The sequence below is a fragment of the Rhinopithecus bieti genome, unplaced genomic scaffold (genome assembly GCF_001698545.2).
Source record: "Rhinopithecus bieti isolate Rb0 unplaced genomic scaffold, ASM169854v2 scaffold_4666, whole genome shotgun sequence".
NCBI lineage: Eukaryota > Metazoa > Chordata > Mammalia > Primates > Cercopithecidae > Rhinopithecus > Rhinopithecus bieti.
Genome location: NW_016804530.1, coordinates 881,804 through 902,363, shown reverse-complemented (window position 1 = coordinate 902,363; position 20,560 = coordinate 881,804). Strand labels below are relative to the sequence as shown.

Here is a 20,560-nt window from a genome sequence, read left to right as displayed (position 1 = left end):
TTTTTTTTTTTTTTTTTTTTTTTCTGATCAGTCCTGCCATGTTGCCAGGACTGATCTCAAACTCCTGGCCTTAAGTGATCCTCCCGCCTCTCAAGGCATGAACCACCATGCCCAGCTATAATACCCCCCTCCTTTTTTTTTTTTGAGGCAGAGTTTCCCTCTTGTTGCCCAGGCTGGAGTGCAATGGCGTGATCTCGGCTCACCGCAACCTCCACCTCCCGGGTTCAAGCGATTCTCCTGCCTCAGCCTCCTGAGTAGCTGGGAATACAGACATGCACCACCACGCCCAGCTTATTTTGTATTTTTAGTAGAGATGGGGTTTCTCCATGTTGGTCAGACTGATCTCGAACTCCCGATCTCAGTTGATCCACCTGCCTCGGCCTCCCAAAGTGCTGGGATTATAGGCGTGAGCCATCGCACCCAGCCTAATCCCCCTTTTATAGATGAAGAAACTGAGGCTTTTGAGTTTAACTTTGGCACCCTGCTTTCCTCAGCAACTTCCTTTACCTGTGGCCAGCTGAGCTGCTGATAATGGCCAGGCTGCATCATATATAAGTCTTAAGGGAAAAAAAATCAATTTGTATTAATGGGGCAGAGCAGGGCTGGAAGAGCAGTCAAGGGTAAAGGAAGCAGATGCTGGGACTGGTCTGGATTAGTCTTACCATTTAGAAGCCCGGAAGCACACTCAATCCTATGTGCCTGCTGTTAACAGTGCCTGTGAGTCCTGGAAGTGCAGTGACTGCTCCCAGCTCCCTTGGGAGACCTTTGAGAGGCCACTAGACCCACTACACTGACCATCAGGCAGCCTAGCCCCTTCTCACTGCTTAGGGGTAGGGGATGGTATAGCCAGGGTGTTGTGTGGCAGCCAAGAACAAAAGACTTATTCACTGACTTAGCTCCTCTCCTAAGAGGGTGGAGTGGGGTTGACCTACAGTTTTTCCCTCCCCTTCTTAAATAAGACCTCCCCCTGAAGCTAGCGCAGACACTACACTTAGCTCCTTAGTCACAGACTGGCTGTTTGAACCTCGTGGCCTAGACTACCAGGACAAAGACCCAGCCAGGCTGAGCTCCCACCCACTCCCATTTACAGCCCTTCCTCCCCTAAGAGGAAGCCTGGTGCCTGCCCACCCTTCCCAGCCAAGGAAAAGCTCCGTCCCATTAGGCAAGCCTCATGGCCTTTGGCAGAGCTCAAGGCTTAAGAGTACCTACCCTGACTGCTTGCTCCAAGGCCAGGGTGGGACTGGGAGCTCAGCTGGCCAGAGAGAGCAGGTGTAGATGAAGCTGCTGCCTGTCTCCAACTTCCTCTCCCAGAGTATGGAAGCACCACAGACCTCATTCACACTACATGGGTCTTCTTCAGTTATTACTCTGAGCTGCTATTTTCCCAGTCAGAAGCAGTGTTGTGCCACACTGCTGCTCAAGAAAAGTTCCCAAGGCAGCTACAGGTAATAATCGTAAGAGCAGCCAACATTTATTTCCTGCTTTAATAAGTAAGGCCCTACTGTATGCTGCCTCCAACTTCCTCTCCCAGGTTATGGAACACCAATTGTATGCCTAAACTATACTATCCAATTTCATCCTCACAATCTATGTGGTATCTATTTTGACCTGTTTCATAGATAGGAAGGCAGATGCAGAGAAGTTACACTCTTTAAGCAAATGGCAGAGCTGGAATTTGAACCCAGTCTTACCACCAGCAATACTGTCTTTTTAGGAAATAGAGTTGGAAGGATCATCATATCGAACCCCCTTACAGTACAGATGAAGAAACTGAAGTCCGGAGAAGGTAAATAACTTGTCCAGTGTAACATCCAGAATACATGAAAGTTCCAGAACTAGATCTTGTTTCTTCTGACTTTAAACCCAGCCTTATTTTTTAAGTTTCTATTTTTCCTACCGTCCTTTGCGATTCAAAGCAAATTTACATGAGGCTACTGGGCCTCACTGGACGTGTTGGAGATACTGATAATCCTCAGACATACGTTACTAGCTGCGTAGCCTGGCCATTGTACTTAACTCTGTTAGGTCTCAGCTTCTCACTGTGAAATGATGTAACAGTGCTCCTAGTGTGGTTGTGAGGCTTAGTCAAGATAGATAATCAGGAGGCTGGCTGCAGTGGCTCATGCCTATAATCCCAGCACTTTGGGAGGCCGAGGCGGGTGGATTGCCTGAGGTTAGAAGTTTGAGACCAGCCTGGCCAACATGGTGAAACCCATCTCTACTACAAATACAAAAATTAGCAGGGCATGGTGGCGGGTGCCTCTAATCCCAGCTAGTTGGTAGGCTGAGCCAGGAGAATCATTTGAACCCAGGAGGCAGAGGTTGCAGTGAGCCGACAGAGCAAGACTCTGTCTCAAAAAAAAAGAAAAAGAAAAAAGATAATCAGGGAAGAAAAAAAGATAATACAGTAGGGCCTTACTTATTAAGAAAGCATGAAATAAATGTTGGCTGCTATTGTGATTATTACCTGATTGGTATGCTATTGTTTCTGTTTACATTTAATACTTATAATAATCTTAGATGGGTGGGTGTGGAGGGGGGATGTATCCCCATTTAACAGACAAGATACCAAGGCTCAGAGGACACCTGAACCCTACAGCTCTTTTCAGGACACTCTGCTCTCTGACTTTAGGAAGAAATGGAGGCTGCAAGTTTGTTTTTAGCCCACATGCGGTTTCCTGTTGTACAGTCTGTTCTGAGAGCAGTTCTGCTGAGGAAAGGGGTGATCTGGTCGTTAGTGACAGGGAGTCTGGTGACTGGATGCCCTGCCCTGAGTTTATAGGAAAATAAAGTTTAGGCCTTAGGGCAGTCTCGTGACAGCCTAGAGGAACAAATCTAGAAGAAAAAGACTTTCAGTGGGCACCAGAACTGAGCTCAGAATTAAGAATGTTTAGTCAGTTCAAGCACCTGGAAGGCCTGGAAACTCACAGGATTGCAGGACAGCCAAATGCTGTCGAGTGGCTGGGGCAAAAGGAAATCTTTCAAGGACTAAACTCAGCCAGTGTGGCTTAGGTCTGCTTATGAATTGTAAGGCCAGGGCCACAACATCATTAACTCTAAAATGAATAAGCAGGTGTCACTGGACCTGCCATGTCAACTATCCCATTGTGGGAAACAACCTCAGACTGGGAGTCAGGATGTCCTCTCAAGTCAATGCTTTCCCTCTCTGGACCTCTGCTTCCTGCATCACAAGAAATCAGACAGCACTAGTCCATTACCCACTTTTTTTTTTTTTTTTTTTTTTTTTTGAGACAGGATCTCACTCTGTCACCCAAGCTGGAGTGCAGTGGCACAATCACGGCTCACCGCAGCCTTGACCTCCCAGGCTCAGGTGATCCTCCCACCTCAGCCTCCTTAGTAACTAGGACTACAGGCGCCCACCACCATGCCTGGCTAATTTTTGTATCTTTTTGTACAGGATTTTGTCATGTTGCCCATGCTGTTCTTGAACTCTTGGGCTCAAGCGATCCACCCGCCTCAGCCTCCCAAAGTGCTAGGATTACAGGTGTGAGCCACTGCGCCTGGCCCATTACCCACATTTATTTATTTATTTATTTATTTTGAGATGGAGTCTCGCTCTGTCACCCAGGCTGGAGTGCAGTGGCACAATCTCAGCTCACTGCAACCTCCGCCTCCCAGGTTCAAGCGATTCTTCTGCCTCAGCCTCCCAAGTAGCTGGGATTACAGGTGCCCGCCACCATGCCTGGCTAGTTTTTTGTATTTTTAGTAGAGATGGGGTTTCACTATGTTGGCCAGGCTGGTCTCGAACTCCTGACCTCATGATCCGCCCGCCTCAGCCTCCCAAAGTGCTGGGATTGCAGGCATGAGCCACCATGCCCAGCCACACATTTCATAGAAAAGAAAAATAGCTATCATCTACTGACCACTTACTATATACCACACCCTGAGCTAAGTAGTCACAAGCCTTAGCTTCACACAATGATGTGGAGTAGGAAATTGAATCAATTTGCCCAGGGTCACAGAGATAGCTAGTTAGAGGACTTCTCTCCACCAAATGCTAGGTGTGTAACCTCAGGTAAGGTATATAATCCCCTCTTGCCTCAGTTTCCTCATCTGTAAACTGGAGACAATAACATTTACCTCATAAAGGTGATTATGAGAATTGAGTTAAAGCATGTGCTTGAAGCAGGGTCTGGCATATGGCACGTTTGCTACTGCTGTTATTATTATACCCAAACTTCCCCTTTTTCATCTGTAATGAGGAGGTTGACTACAAGGCCTCTAAAGATGCCCTGCTGGGTGATCCACTGAGGCTATGGGCTCAGACATGGCCCTCACCACTGGAAATGCAGGCTGCATGCCAGGTATGGTGGTTCATGCCTATACACTTTGGGAGGCTGAGGTAGGAGGATTGCTTGAGCCCAGGAGTTCGAGACTAGCCTGGGCAACATAGTGAGACCCTGTCTCTACAAAAAAATTTAAAAATCAGCCAGGCATGGTGGGACATACCTGTAGTCCCAGCTACTCGGTGGGGGTGGGTGGGGTTAATCACTTGAGCCCTGGGAGGTTGAGGCTGCAGTGAGCCATGATCACACCACTGCACTCAAGCCTAGGCAATAGAGCGAGACCCTGAAAAAACAAAAAAAAATCAAAAGAAGGAAAGAAAGGAGACAGATGGACAGAAGGAAGGAAGGAAGGGAGGGAGGGAGAGAGGGAGGAAGGAAATGCAGGCTACTGTGTCACTTTCCTCACAGGAAGATTTCTCAGACCACAGAGGAGAATATTACAGACACCCAGGGCTAGAAGTCAAATACCCTGATTTTGCCCAAGAATAGCAACTAATTTTCCAGAATCAGCCAGTGATGTAAAGATGAATGCCAGTCTGGCTTACCATCATGCACCAGTCACTGTTGGGCATCTCGTGGGACCTTTCAAATAAGCATTCTTCTCCTGCTGCCCCAGCCACAGGTCATGTCCTTGAGTTTCATAGGTCGCCTCTTTGGCTTTCTCACATGTGGTGAAGAGTGGCAAACAGACTTTCTGTTCTCCATCTCACTTTTTTCTTCCCTAGCAGAGGAGATCCCACTGCTTATAGCTCAGGAAATTTAAGCCCCAACTGCAAAAACAGTGGCTGGAAACCTTTTCTAGTAGCAGAATTTTATAACTCACAGAAAGAATTCGGTCTTAAGGTCCCTGCAATCAGTGTCCAGCCTGATTTCTGCAGTGCCACTCACTTCAATGCCAGGCATGTTGGATCAGACAGCAGGGAATTTTCTATCAAAACAGCTGGGTCTGAATCCAGGTTCTGCCACTCCCAGGCAGTGTGACTTTGAGCAAGTCTCTGACAGAGGCTTCTTCGTTTGTAAAATGGGGAACAAGAAGATACCTCACAAGGCTTTTAAGTGAGGTGTAAAGGCACCAAAGGAAAGGGTTTGTCCAAGGTCAGCGGATAAAGACTAGGACCAAGTCTCTACATCTTGAGCTGATTTTCAACATCTTGCTTCCTTTTGGGAAAGAAAGCCACAAAGTTTGATTTGACTTTGTGTACCTTCCTCCCCTCCTCCTCTCAAGAGGGCCCAGAAGAGAAGCCACTGACCTCTTGTAGGAGTAGCCCAAGATGATGCCAGCTCCGATAGCAATGATGATCACCATCATAGTAATGCCCAGCACGTAGCCTGCCAAGGACAGGACACAAGGTCCCATTAGCCACACCCCAATCAGCAAATGACATCTCTTGATGAATCCCAACAAGGGCAGGGGTGGGGGACCGTCATACCCAGAGTTCCCAGGTCCTTTTTCTCCTTGGAGTTCATCCGCACCCGCTGGCTGATCCCAATCACTGGCTGCACAGCGGCCGCCTCACTCCCTGCGGGCAGGGTGTTGGCAGGAGCGAACACCTGCATCTCATCTACACCTGGCCCTTCAGACGCTTCCTCGATTTCTGTCGTGGAGGTTGGCACGGCCTGGGAGGTGGTCTCTGGAGATGAGGTGGGAAACAGCTCTCATCAGGGACTGCCCTGAGTGAATTCCACAGCTGAACCTGGTCCGAGTGTTAGGGGAGATGTAGGTGGGTCACTTAAGAACGTCCCCCCACACATAACCCAAAGTGAAACTCTGCCCCAGAAGCAAGATCAGGCCTGAGAGGACTGAACCATCTCGGGGACAAGGCAAATGAAAGGGGAAGGCCGTAGGGAAGGGCCTCTCTCCTGCATCCCACGTCTTTATCTGTACAAATCCTTGCTATTTCTCAAGGCCCCTCTTGGTTGCCGTCTTCTGCAGGGGACTCCCCCCACCTCCACTCCAGGAAACAACCCATGCTTCCTTTGAGCAGCTCACATCTAAGCGCATGCTCTGTGCCAATCCTTAGGTGAGATGCTTTACTTTGTGCAGCAACATGGTGAAACCCCGTCTCTACAAAAAATATAAAAATTAGCTGGGCGTCGTGGTGCACGCCTGTTATCCCAGCTACTCAGGAGGCTGAGGCAGGAGAATCACTGCAACGCCGGAGGCGGAAGTTGCAGTGAGCCAAAATCGCGCCACTGCACTCTAGCCTGGGTGACAGAACGAGACTCCGACTCAAAAAAAAAAAAAAAAAAAAAAAAAAAAGCTTTACTTTGATTACCCCATTTAATTCTAGAAAACTGTCTTGCTGCTTTGGGAGCAAAAAGCCTACGCTCTGGAATGTAAGAAATGTGAATTCAAATCTGTCCCCTGCCATTGCCTTTGGTCAATCGCTTAACTTCTCTGAGGCTCAGATCCCCCAAACGGCTTCTTCCCAAACGGCTTCTTCCCGCGATGTGTGTCGGGGGAGGTTGGGGAGCGGGGGTTGTGAGCAGTGTGGATATAGCGCACTGCAGACGCTCGGCAAACGGTCAATAAACGCTGAAGGTCCAAAAGCCACTCCTCGGGGCGCACGGCGGAAAAACCTAGCCTCGCCCCGCGCAGTTGTTTACAAGCGCTCGCGGCGGATGAGCTCATACGAGTGGAGGTGGTGGCCAATGGGCTTTGAGCCCCGCGGCCTGGAGACAGCCCTGGCCAATCGGACGGCGCGGAGGCGGAGCGGGGCCGGCCGGCATCGCGCGGCCGCACGTGCGCGGCGGTTGTCCGCCGCTCCCAGTCAGTCCCAGGAGCTGGGATTCCCGGGGTCCCGGGTAGGTACCTGGACATCTCAGGTCCTGGCAAGGCCGTTTCTCAGGGACGCCGGCCGCGCCACTGACGTAGCACCAGGGCCCGCGCGGGTCCTCGTCCGGGTTTCGGCAGTAACTGTGATTGCCGGCGCCTAAGAGGGAAGAGAAGGAAATGTGTGCTGGGTCTGGGACCTGGACCGCGGCTGCCGCCCACCAGCCCCGGAGCCATCTCCCGGAGGACACTTACCTGACACGGGGGCCGAGGCCAGCCCGCTCTGCGCGTCCAGCCAGTTGAGGCAGCGGAGGCCCGGCGCGGGGGAGGTCTGGTCCTCCCGGTACAGGTGGCCGTTGTCCCAGAAACAGCCTGTGAGGAAGAGAAGCCCCCGGCCACAGAGTAGCGGGCAGCGAAGGGAAGACGCCCAGCGTGGCGGGCAGGGGAGCCGGGACCACCCGGGCCGAGTCCCAGCCTGGCTAGGGGACCCCGGGCCCTGCTGGGCCTCCCTCTCCTCTCCTGGCAACACCCCCAGGCCCTCCGTCCCCTCCCCACAACCCTACACACACCTCAGAGGGTTGCTGTGCGGCCCGAAAGAGACGGAAAAGAAAGCGCCTGTGAAGCCCCTAGCCTGTGCCTGGCTCTTAGTCAACGTTCAGAGACTGTTAGGTTTTATTTATTTATTTTTGAAACCCGGAAAGCGCTGCAGAAGTGTAAAGGGTTGTTACTCTTGAACTTGTGACCACTTTGGAGGAGGAGATGGAGAGAAGGAGGCCTGGCTTAGGGTCCCTTTGAGGAGATGGGAGTTTTGGGACGGTGGGCGTCCAGACGTAACATTTATCCCTGTGTTGTAATGGTCCGTTACATAAACTCCGGTGTTTTTTCCTCCACGGATACGGCCACCTACTGCCCGTTTAACAGGCAATACTCTCTCCCAGGAGAATTCTCCAGGAGCCTTGACTCCGTCAGGCAAAAGATTCAAGACAGACTCAAACGGAGGAAACCGGCCTCATCGCGGACTGGATGAGACTCCAAGCTCCCACTCCCCTCTGCAGGAGAACCACAGGAGGAGGCTGGGAAGGAGGACCACACCATGCAAAGGTCTTAGAAAGAACAGGACTTGGGGAGTAGGGGAGATGAACCCCCAAGCTCCATCCACTCATGAGCAAGGAAAGGCAAAGAGAAAGTGGCTTCTTGCCTTTGTTCTTAATGGCAAAGATGGAGCTGCAAGCCCCTGACAAGGAAAGGAGGGGTGGAAAAGCTTTCACAGGACAACAGAAACCAGCTAAACGCTTCGTTTCCTGTCATCCTGGCCCTGTTTGGGGGACTTTACCCTTTCTGTTTCATGAAGTTGCTGCGGAAAGGAAAGATTGTAATCTCACCTCCAGATCCGTAGGCTTCTGCTAAGAGCATGTTGCTGACGAGGAATGCTTGTACCCAGTCCAACGGCATCCTTGCCTCCTTCGTCTTGCAGGTGACTGAACGACCAGTGTTTAACTGGGGCCCCCTTTGCGGCGGCTCTGCCTTCCCGGTCCCAGCCTTGCAGTCAGACCTGCCCTTGTTATGCTCTTCTGGTAAACAGCCTCTCTTTAGAACTGGGAGCTTCCCAGCTAGCTTGCTGCAGCGCGAGCTGTTTTTCAGCTGAAAGGCGCCCCCTGGGTCCTAAGCCTCCTAGATCATGCAAAATCTGACTCTGAGCCAAGAAAGGAACTCAGCCAAGAGATAAGCAGGTTGTGCTTAGCAGTTTGAGACCTGCGAGGCCGCATCCCCAGGGTTTTTCATCTCTTCTGTTTCCATTTGTGTGAGTACAGAAAAAATAATTCTATCAAGGGGCATCATGGGATGTGGGAAATTATAAGCAGTAAAACACAGAGCACTTTAGGGAGTTGTGCACCCAGGAGGAATTCATGATCTCATAGGGGGCAAAAATAAGAGTATCTGGTGGGGAGTGGAGTAACACTTTTTTTGTTTTTTTTTTTTTTTCTTTTTGAGACAGAGTCTTACACTGTCGCCCGGGGTTGGAGTGCAATGGTGCAATCTCGGCTCACTGCAACCTCCAACTGCCGGGTTCTCGCAATTCTCCTGTCTCAGCCTCCCGAGTAGTTGGGATTACAGGTGCACACCACCACACCCAGCTAATTTTTTGTATTTTTAGTAGAGACGGAGTTTCATTATGTTGTCCAGACTGGTCTTGAACTCCTGACCTCGTGATCCGCCCGCCTCGGCCTCCCAAAGTGTTGGGATTACAGGTGTGAGCCACCGTGCCCGGCCAAGTAACACTTTATACCCATCCTTGAAAACAAAAGGGCCTTTATGAACACTGACACTAAAACAAAACAAAACAAAACAAAACAGTGTAACTTGGCCAGCGTCAAATCTGTCACATTGCTTTACTTATATTTGAGGTTTTTTGGGGTGTTGTATATAGTAGGAATATAGAAGGAGTATCTTTAGTTGAAAACACATGTTATGCAAACATGGAAAAATTTGCTCAGCTACATTGTAATAGTCTACCTTTTCTGCCAGCCCCGAATTGTATAGAGGAAGTTAAGTAAAATGTTTGCTTTTTTTCCCCCTCACCCTATAGGGAATCCATTTGCTGTAATTTATATTCATCATTAAATCTCAGCATATCCATTTGATTTAGGCCTTTTGGAGTTAGGCGGAAGGGCCCTTCCTGTTTGGCTGACAGTTCAAGTTCCCAGGCAGCCTTAGGAAACTGAGAGATAGAGCAGAGTGATTTGCCAAGACTACCTTGTGACTCAGTCAGATCCCAAAATAGAAATGGGAAACTCTGTTTCGATCTTGCAGGCAGTAATATAAGGAGGAAAACAACTTTCCAATTTTTTTTTTTTTTTTTTTTGAGGCGGAATCTCTGTCTCTCAGGCTGGAGTGCAGTGCAGTGGCACCATTTCTGCTTACTGCAACCTCCACCTCCCAGGTTCAAGCAATTATCCTGCCTCAGCCTCCCAAGTAGCTGGGATTAAAAGTGTGCGCCACCACGCCTGGCTAATTTTTTTTTTAATTTTTTTAGTAGAGATGGGGTTTCACCATGTTGGCCAGTCTGGTCTCAAACTCCTGACCTCAGGTGATCCACCCACCTCGGCCTGTCAAAGTGCTGGGATAACAGTTGTGAGCCACTGTGCCTGGCCACTTTACTAAATAAATTTTAAAAGCTTTATCAGAGAAGAAAGCTAATGTCAATTCAACTAATCTGAGGTGAATTTGAATTCACTACAATCATAGAAAGGATAGAGAGATAAATTTAATTCACTCTTTAAAATAGTTTGCTGATAATGTGTGATCCCTTCCGTCCATTTAATAAGATGCATTGTTTTGTTTTTGCAATCACTCTCCTATCTCCCCACCCAAGTTTCGGATCCTCTGCCTCTTGACTTGTTCTACACTGTGAATTACACCCTAGAGTCTGTAAATTTATTTACACATCTGCATACACAGATATGGCAAAATTTTAAAATTTGGCCAGACATAATGGCTCACACCTATAAATCCCAGCACTTGGGAGGCCAAGGTGGGAGGATCCCTTGAGCCCAGGAGTTTGAGACCAGCCTGGGCAACATAGCGAGACCCTCATCTCTACAAAAAAAAAAAAAATAGCCAGGTGTGGTGGCACTCACCTGTAGTCCCACCTACTCAGGAGGTTGAGGTGGGAGGATTATTTGAGCTCAGGAGTTGGAGGCTGCAGTGAGCTGTGATCATGCCACTGCACTCCAGCTTGGCCAACAAAGAGAGACCCTGTCTTAAAATTTGTTTTTAATTTAACAATTCCAATATAATAGGGATTTTAAAATTTTATTAATTTTACAAATATTTTTGAGAATCTGCTACATGCTAAATACAGTTCTAGATACTGGGAATACATCTGTGAACAAAATATTTGAAATTTCTGCCCTCATGAAGCTTATATTCTAATTGGGAGAGACATGATAAATATGTAAAATATCAGGTAATCTTAAGCATTATGCAAAAAAAAGTGAAGCAGAGTAAGGGAGAGAGTAACAGGGTGATATTCCACTTGCTAAAGAAAGCATATACTATTTTTAGGGAAGCAGTAGGATATTTCTGTAGCAAAAGGCTGAAGGGGAAGGGCTCTTTGCACAATTTTTGGTGGGAGGGGTCCTATGTTTACTCTTACACTGCTGCAAGAGATATATGATGTGCGTTTTGTTTCATTACATAAAATACAGGCTTGAGGAAATGAAAGTACAGTTTTAAATTTCAGAATAGCAGGAGGTTCTTTGAAGTCGATCACTCAGCACCTAATGTATTGCCTTTGTATGCAGCCAGGGCTCATTTATTGATATCTGATGAAATGCTCCTCCTTAGATTTTGAAGGGCTACTTTTGCTAGATTGTAATATTTTTACCTCTGTTTACGGTAGAGACAGGCTATAACAGGCCAGCACTTGTGCTATTTTCAGATTATCTACCATGCCTACGGAGGGATGCCAGTATTTCTACCTCAGAAGCCCAAGGCTTCTTTACCTGTTGCTGTTGTCATCTAATTTTTCCTATTCAAAAAACTACCGTTTTCCCTAACTTACCTTGATATTCAGCAAAACCGTATTTTGTGTAATGTGTCTTATCAGGAACAGCACTGCCCAGAAAAGATACAAAGCCAGAAGGAGATTTTTTTCAGCTTAGTCATCTCTATTTTTTTCTCCTCTGTAACTAAGACATTTATCAGCATGATTGATTGGATTTTTGGGGGGGCAGGGGAATGAAGGACTTGATTCTCAGTCCTTCAGAGATGTACTCTAACAGTTTCAGTACCTTCCTTCCTCAAGACAATCAGATTTGGTTTAGAAATGTACCTGTTGTCTTTTTCTGATGATCCAGATTTGAACTTTGCTCCATTTATTGGGGCAAGATGGCCATATTTTATGGCCCGTAGTTACTCCAGACTTACTCCAGACTTCAGATTTCTTCTGAAAATATCACAGCAATAATAATATGATACAGTACTACTCAAATACTTAAATTTTGAATTATTTATATCCTTGAAGACAACATTGTGAAACATAATAATGCTCATGTTTTACAAAATATTCCAGGGATGTTTGATTCTCAATTTCGTACTAATCCAGAGACAAAGCTGTGCTATGAAATCAGGAAATATTCTCCAGAGTATTTCCCAAGAAGGATGGGCAGTTCATTTTGTTAACAGTGTATGTTAGTGGGTGAGCTCTAATAAGGAAATCATAAAGCTGTTAAAAGGCTTAAGAATGCTTTTTGTCAGCAAAAGAGGGCCAAGGTGTTGGTAAAAATCTTTGGAGTAAGATCTAATGAGTTGGCTCCAGCAATTCACTTTATATGATGTGCTGTAGAAGTAGCTACTGAGATTGTGCTCGATATTTTGGTGTATAATTACAAACTGAACAGGGGTGGTTTTATGCAGCTTGTTAGGGAAATACTATTCTAGTCAAAATATCTAAACACCAAGGCTGTTTCTTTGAAAGTGCCTTCAATGAGTTCGGTTATATCCATTTTGTCTATGCTTAGTACATAATTTAGTTTTAATAAATGCTTGAAATGAAAAGCAGAGTACCATGTAAGGAAAAGCAGTCTAATGAGCCGACAGAGAGAACAGATTTTTTTTTTTTAGGGTAAACTACAGAATAGCCAAGAAGGCTTGTCAATCACAGGTTACTTTCAGAAATAAGACATTCCACACTGGGAACTAAGGAGCCATAAAGGCAGAGAACTTGGGAACATGTCACTGATGTTGAGAAATAAAAGGAAGAATGAATTATTGAATGAGAGTGGATTTTGATTTAGGCTGAGATAACATGGTTTTCACATTGATGAAAACAGTCTTCAGTGTCACAGGAGGAATGCAGAAACTACAAACTTAATTGGTTCGTAAGACTAGACTGTCAATATAAAAGGTGAATTCACCCACTAAGCTACAACTCTGTCTCTCTTGGAAGGGAATCTGATATTCTCCAATTTCAGTAAACTAGATTTGCAGTTTTAAAATGTATTAACACCCAGTGTGAGCTTAGTACTGACTTTTTTTTTTTTTTTTTTTTGAGACGGAGTCTCGCTCTGTCACCCAGGCTGGAGTGCTGTGGCCGGATCTCAGCTCACTGCAAGCTCCGCCTCCCGGGTTCACACCATTCTCCTGTCTCAGCCTCCCGGGTAGCTGGGACTACAGGCGCCACCACGTCGCCCGGCTAGTTTTTTGTAGTTTTAGTAGAGACGGGGTTTCACCGTGTTAGCCAGGATGGTCTCGATCTCCTGACCTCGTGATCCACCCGTCTCGGCCTCCCAAAGTGCTGGGATTACAGGCTTGAGCCACCACGCCTGGCAGTACTGACTTTTAAAGTAGGAGAAGCGGTATACCAAATAATGTATGAGTATAGGCTTTGGGTTTTGTTTTGTTTTGTTTTAAGACAGAGTCTCACTCTGTCACCCAGACTGGAGTGCAATGGTGTGATTTCGGCTTACTGCAACCCCTGCCTCCCGGGTTCAAGCAAGATTCTTCTGCCTTAGCCTCCCGAGTAGCTGGGATTACAGGCGCCCGCCACCACACCTAGCTATTTTTTGTATTTTTAGTAGGGATGGGGTTTCACCATGTTGGTCAGGCTGATCTTGAACTCCTGACCTCATGATCCCCCCGCCTCAGCCTCCCAAAGTGCTGGGATTACAGGCGTGAGCCACCATGCCTGGCCAAGCATAGCCTTTGAAATACTTGGGTTCTAGTCTTAGCACTGCACTATGATCTTAGTTCCTTGCCTACTAACAAAGGAAAAAAAAAAACTTTCTAAATGTTTAAAAAGATCTTAGGTAAGTTACTTAGCGTCTGTAATTTTAGTTTTCTTAGCCTGTTATCATAGTGGTTAAGAATACAGGCACCAACATCAGGATTCAAATCCCAGCTCTTTTGCTTCCTAGCTGTGTCATCTTAGGCAAGCTACTAAACTATGACTCAGTTTCCTCATATGGAGGGAGGGAGAGAGGGAAATATTACCAGAATCATTGGATTGTTGACATTCATTGATGCCTGAATAAATCGTTATCAGGAAGTTTTGTGAGTACCCCCTAACTTGTACTAGGTATAGGCCAGGCATGGTGGGTCTTGCCTATAATTCCAACATTTTGGGAGGCTGAGGCAGGAGTATTGCTTAAGGCCAGAAGTTCAAGACCAGCCTAGGCAACATAATGAGACCCCCCCATCTCTACAAATAAAACTGTTAGCTGGGTATGGCAGCACAGACCTGTAGTCCCAGCTACTTGGGAGGCTAAGGTGGGAGGATCTCTTGAGTCCAAGAGTTCGAGGCTGCAGTGAGCTATAATCATGACACTGCACTCCATCCTGGGTGACAGAGTGAGACCCCATCTCTAAAGATACTTTTTTATTTTATGAGACAGGATCTTGCTCTGTCACCCAGGCTGGAGTGGCATGATCATGGCTTACTGCAGCCTCAACCTCTGGAGCTCAAGCAATCTCCCATCTCAGCTCTCCTGAGTAGCTGGGACCACAGGTGCATGCCACCATGCCCAGCTAATTTTGCTTATTTTTTATAGAGATACGGTCTCACTATATGCAGGATGACCCAAACTCCTGGACTCAAGTGATCCTCCTGCCTCAGCCTCCCAAAATGTGGGGATTATAGGTGTGAGCCACTGCACCCAGCCTAAGAGTAAATAAATATATAAAAGAAGTACTAGGTATATTTGCCATCTTTCAAGAAACCAACATTCTGGTTTTATTTTTTTATTTTTTTTGAGACGGAGTCTGGCTGTGTCACCCAGGCTGGAGTGCAGTGGCCAGATCTCAGCTCACTGCAAGCGCCGCCTCCCGGGTTTACGCCATTCTCCTGCCTCAGCCTCCTGAGTAGCTGGGACTACAGGCGCCCGCCACCTCGCCTGGCTAGTTTTTTTTGTATTTTTTAGTAGAGACGGGGTTTCACCGTGTTAGCCAGGATGGTCTCGATCTCCTGACCTCGTGATCCGCCCATCTCGGCCTCCCAAAGTGCTGGGATTACAGGCTTGAGCCACCGCGGCCGGCCCGACATTCTGGTTTTATTTTTTATTTTTATTTTTTTTTGAGACGGAGTCTCCCTCTGTCGCCCAGGCTGGAGTGCAGTGGCTGGATCTCAGCTCACTGCAAGCTCCGCCTTCCGGGTTTATGCCATTCTCCTACCTCAGCCTCCCAAGTAGCTGGGACTACAGGCACCCGCCACCTCACCCGGCTAATTTTTTTGTATTTTTTAGCAGAGACGGGGTTTCACTGTGTTAGCCAGGATGGTCTCTATCTCCTGACCTCGTGATCCGCCCGTCTCGGCCTCCCAAAGTGCTGGGATTACAGGCTTGAGCCACCGCACCTGGCCTAACATTCTGGTTTTAAAGATCAGGCTAACACACATGAAAATAAAATCAATATAGGGCATTATATGAGTAAGTGTTAAAGAGTGTGATATAGACAATAAAGTTTGATTCATTAAATGAATATTGCCTACCATGCACCAGGTAGGCAGCAGTGAATACTGAGGATACAACAGTGAATCCTACACAGTTCCCATTCTCAGGAAGCTCGCAATCTTGTCATAAAGCAGATATTAATATTAGTAGATGGGCAATAACACAGTGAAATAAATGCTACAGTAAGAATTAGAACTGGGGGCTGTGGGAGCTCACAGGAGAGGCATACACCCTAGTCTTAGGAGGTCAGAAAAGGCTCATCAGAAAAAGTCAAATGTGAAGGTGGGAAAGAGTGTTCTTGGCACATCAAACAATGCAGAAACCTGGAAGTGTAGGCTATCATTGTGCTAGTGGAGCTTTTAGGGTCATGGTTAAAATGGGGCCAGAACCCAAAAACATGAAGCCAAAGAAGTAAACACTTTCTGGCTAGGTTATGGAGGTCCCTGAATGTCAGACTGAATGTAGACTTTATTCTGAAGGTAATAAAGAGCCAGTAAAGAATTTCATGCAAAAGAGTAGCAAGAGTCAGACTTATGTTTTAACAAAGATCACTGTGGCTATAGGGAAGCCATGATGGAAAGCTGGAAACCAAGGAGGCTGTTGCAGAGATTTCAGTGAGATAGAATAGTGACCTGTGACCTGGACCCAGAATTGAGTCAGGCCACCTGGGTTTGAATCCTGCTCTGCCACTTAGTAGTTATGTGACCTTATGCAAGTTATTTAACCACTCTTTGCCTCTGTTACCTAATCTGAAAATTGGAGATGATAAAATTTACTTTATAGTCTTGTTGCGAGGATTAAATAACTTAGAACACACCTCCCTAGCACATGGTTAAGTGCTTTTAAAATGTAGGCAGTGGAGGCTGGGCGTGGTGGCTCACGTCTGTAATCCCAGCACTTTGGGAGGCCAAGGTGGGTGGATCATGAGGTCAGGAGTTTGAGACCAACCTGGCCAATGTGGTGAAATCCTGTCTCTACTAAAAATACAAAAATTAGCCAGGCCTAGTGGCATGCGCCTGTAGTCCCAGCTACTCGGGAAGCTGAGATGGATGAATCGCTTGAACCAGGGAGGCGGAGGTTGCCGTGAGCCGAGATCACACCACTGCACTCCAGTCTGGGCAACAGAGCAAGACTCCGTCTCATAAAAAAAAAAAAAAAGAAAGAAAGAAAAGAAAAGAGAAAAATGTAGGCAGTGAAGAGAAGCAAACTAAGAATAAGCAGGATTCAATGACTGAAGGAATGTTAGGTGCAAATAAGAAGAATAAGGAATTTGGTTTCTGGTTTAGGAGCTTAGGGGATGGTGGTATCATTCACTGAGATAAGAAACCTGAGGTGGCCGGGCGCGGTGGCTCACGCCTGTAATCCCAGCACTTTGGGAGGCCAAGGCGGGCGGATCACGACGTCAAGAGATCGAGACCATCCTGGCGAACACGGTGAAACCCCGTCTCTACTAAAAATACAAAAAAATTAGCCAGGCGTGGTGGCAGGTGCCTGTAGTCCCAGCTTCTCGGGAGGCTGAGGCAGGGAGAATGGCGTGAAACCCGGGGATGCGGAAGCTTGCAGTGAGCCAAGATGCGCCGCTGCACTCCCAGCCTGGGGCGACGAGCGAGACTCTGTCTCAAAAAAAAAAAAAAAAGAAAGAAACCTGAGGAAAGAGTTTGGGGAAGACGAGAAGGCATCACCAAGAGGTGACTTGGATTGCAACCAGGAGAGTATAACGTCAGAGAAGCTAAGAAAAAGTGTTCAGGGCGGAGGGAATGGTCAGCATTGTTAAATGTTACCAAGGTGATCAAGTGAAATAAAAGCTAAAAGATTCGTGATTTTAGCACAAGAAAAAAATGAAGGGCCATTGGTTGCCTTGTCAGGAGGGATTTTGATGGTAAGGAAGGAGGCTAAAAATGTGGTGGATTATTGAAAGGGAATAAATCAATGATGAAGGGAGACTATGAGAACGACATTCCTCAAGTTTAGCTGGGTGGAAGGTTATGGACAGGGTTGACATTGGACTCAGGTACACTGATTTGGTACCTACCGCCTGTGACATTCTGAGTGGTTGAACTTAATTCTAACTTGGTCAGTAACCATACCAGGGAGGTGAGAAGGGAGAGTGATTTGGGAACACACATTGTGTAGCAGGACGAGCCGCAGACAAAACCCTCAGACAACGAGATTAAAGAAAGGGAAGAGGTTTATTTATTGGCGGGAGGTCGGTAGACTCGGTCTTAAGAGCTGGGCTCCCTGAAAAATTAAATACTTGGCCTTTTTAAAGGGCTACAACTTTAAGGGTCCACGTGAAAGGGTCATGATAAATCTTTTTGAAGCAAGCATGGGAAGAACGTGACTGGGGCCTACATGCATCAGCTAACAGACAAAAAGTTTTACAATGCTTTTTTTTTTTTCACACAGTGTCTGGAGATTTACAGATAACACAAGTAGTTTAGGTCCGGGGTTGATGTTATTATTACTTTTTTTAACTCCTAGGACTGGGTGGTGGTGCCAAGGTTGTCTGGCTATTTATCTTTCGTTTCTTTCTCTCTTTCCTCCTGTCTTGTGAACTGGGCAAGGTGTGGGGAGGAGGGCAGCAGGAGTAGTAGTAGTCTCCTTCCTTATCCCCCGCTTTGAGAATTTTCACTAATTAGTGGGAGTTCTCACTTTTATTTTTACTTTCTGAGTCTCTTTGCAAGACAGAGCGATAGTGTTTTCTGTAATACACTTGTGCTGAAGTTTTCTGATGAACCATGGTAGCTACAAAACCTTTTATCATTTGAAGGAACAAGTGTAATACACAGGGGAGCAGCAAGCAACTTTCTATTACCAGTAATATACTTATAATGAGGGTTTTAAATTTTTATAGCTGGAAACTATTTTCTAAATGAAGACCTAGAATCAAACCTGTGTTAAACTTGTACAGGCACATGTATCAACTTTGTCATGTCCTAAGGAGATTAGTTTTGTCACTGGGTCTTAAAAGCTTTTCCTTAGCAAGTAACACAGTATTTTTTAATAACAGAAGTTTTTAAGAGCCAGGTGCTTGAACTTGGGGCATCTGTTTGGGGAAAGAGTTAAAGTAAAGTTATCTTGAGGCATTAACTCTTTTGCTTCTCAAGGCCATTGGTCTCTTATGTTAGCCTTTTTATAAACATAACATGTAGAAACGTCCAGGCTGCCAGCAGTGTTTTCAGCCAACTGAGCAAATAGACTTTTTCTGTTTTTGCTAAAGGAAGAGGTTCTGGTAACTTCTGTTTTATATGTTTAAAGAATGACTGTAACACTCGGAATTGTTGCTGGGCTGGACGGGTCTGGGTTTCCTAAGTAGTAAGTGTACAGTGGGGACACCTTATATAGGTGTTTCTTCTAGCATGGTTATGGGGGTAACAACAACAAAACAATGTACAGCAAGGACAAAAGAGGTCCTTACCTGGGAAAAAGGTTGAATACAGCGACAGAACAATAGGAAAACAGTTAGTATTGCAGGAAAACTATTAAGATTTTTAACTATATTTACTTGCTTGACGAGTCCTCAAGCTTTGGCCATGCGTAGACTAGTCAGTTGCCGGTGTGTGACTAGAGCAGGGCTTGTTGTCTCCTCAAGCTTCAGCTGTGCATAGACTGGTCAGCCTCCAGAGTGACCAGAACAGGGCTGTTGTCCTCAGCAGCAGCTTGGTCTCATCTCAGGATCAGCCAGGTTGGATGATCTGTGTCCTGTTGGCTGGTCCACTTGTCCTGAGCTGCCGGTGTTAGCTGACTGTGGTGGATCCAAGACACAACACCTGCAACTTTAACAGCAGTGGGAGTGGACAAAGTTACCGTATAGAACCAATCCTATATGGGTCCTAGAAAAATTAGATTTTACTTTAAACAGAGTCACTAGATTTAAAGGGGTGTCAGGCTTATAGGCATTTCTGTTTATTTAATTATGAACACTTTGTATGGCTATTTTTAAAACCTGCATTTGCTTTCTTAAGGTTAATTTCTTTAGTTTCTGGAGGTCACCTTTAATTTGACCTATGATTTGGGGGTGGCTGACCAAACAAAATCTTACAGGGCAAATACCTAGTTTGTTTGGTGGGGGTGCACCTGACTTGGAGGAGGACCATAGGCAGAAACCTGATTTTATTTTAAATGAGCAAACAAGCACTAGCATGTACCGATAGCCTCCAGTACGGGACAGTTCTGTAAAGTCTATAAGCAAGTTTTCACAAAGTATGGCTCTTTTTACTGTTTAAGTTGCTTAGAGGAGGGGTTATTCTCCCCCCGCCCCTCCCCCTTTGTAACTCTATTTAGTGGCTTAGCCTTCAGTGAGAAATTGGAATCCAGATACCACAGAATCTTGCTGCTTTTAACTTGTAATGGGACCATGGGCTCCTGGGAGCCTAATGAGAAGGTGTGTAGTCTGCGCTAGTCTTTACATTCTTCAGCTCCTGTCAGTCTGATCAGATCAGTATTTGGTTCCTCCAAGGTGCAACAGCCCTTGGCCAATGGCCTCTTTGTCTTGTGGCCTTGGCCATTTCCTTTATTGCCTTTTTGAACATTTACCCTTCTAGTGTCCTCTCTTTTTGCATCTCGCACATTAATCTCTCTCTAGCCTTGTCCGGCTCTTGAATCTTTGCCTAACTTGACTTCTTTCATATCTACATCCATGTCCACGTCCTCTCACATTGCTAATTTCTCTTTTTTTACACTTAGTCTTTCTTTTTCTTTTGCTCTTTCCCAGTTTTGTTCCTTGGTTACAGTTAACATACACCTCGATGGCCACTTTTATAGACTAGGTGGTATTCATGCCTGCAGCCTCTGCTTGATGTTACCATGAATGTTACCATGATGTTGCTTTACAAATGAAGTATTCACTGTATACTGATTTTCAGCAGCCTCAGGGTTAAATGGGGTATAAAGCCAGAATGCTTTATAGAGTCTCTTATAAAACTGACGTAGGCTTTTGTCAGCTCCTTGAAGCATTCTTGGAATCTTTTTTTTTTTTTTTTCGAGACGGGGTCTCCCTCTTTCCCTCAGGCTGGATGTCAGTGGACAGAGCT

At 46.3% G+C, this 20,560-nt stretch overlaps 1 protein-coding gene and 1 long non-coding RNA gene across 4 annotated transcripts in view; one reads left to right on the top strand and one right to left on the bottom strand.

The window, feature by feature from the left end:
• The window catches only part of PIK3IP1 (phosphoinositide-3-kinase interacting protein 1), a 13,830-nt gene extending 5,062 nt beyond the window's left edge, over window positions 1–8,768 (bottom strand). Inside the window, exons 1-6 of one of the 3 annotated variants that reach the window (XR_001884857.1) lie at window positions 8,463–8,768; window positions 7,336–7,452; window positions 7,121–7,240; window positions 5,738–5,938; window positions 5,558–5,636; window positions 4,853–5,465 (exon numbers count right to left, since the gene is read on the bottom strand). Coding sequence is in view for 2 of the 3 variants with exons in the window: in XM_017868998.1 (XP_017724487.1) it covers window positions 5,558–5,636; window positions 5,738–5,938; window positions 7,121–7,240; window positions 7,336–7,452; window positions 8,463–8,532 (587 nt within the window). In the remaining variant the exon portion in view is untranslated. The remainder of the gene's footprint in view (window positions 1–4,852; window positions 5,466–5,557; window positions 5,637–5,737; window positions 5,939–7,120; window positions 7,241–7,335; window positions 7,453–8,462) is intronic. The other 2 variants (XM_017868998.1, XM_017868999.1) reach the window with 2 other exon arrangements.
• A 27-nt stretch (window positions 8,769–8,795) lies between these two features.
• The window catches only part of LOC108527614 (uncharacterized), a 68,386-nt gene continuing 56,621 nt past the window's right edge, over window positions 8,796–20,560 (top strand). Inside the window, exon 1 of the long non-coding RNA XR_001884860.1 lies at window positions 8,796–8,881. This is a non-coding gene — a long non-coding RNA (uncharacterized LOC108527614). The remainder of the gene's footprint in view (window positions 8,882–20,560) is intronic.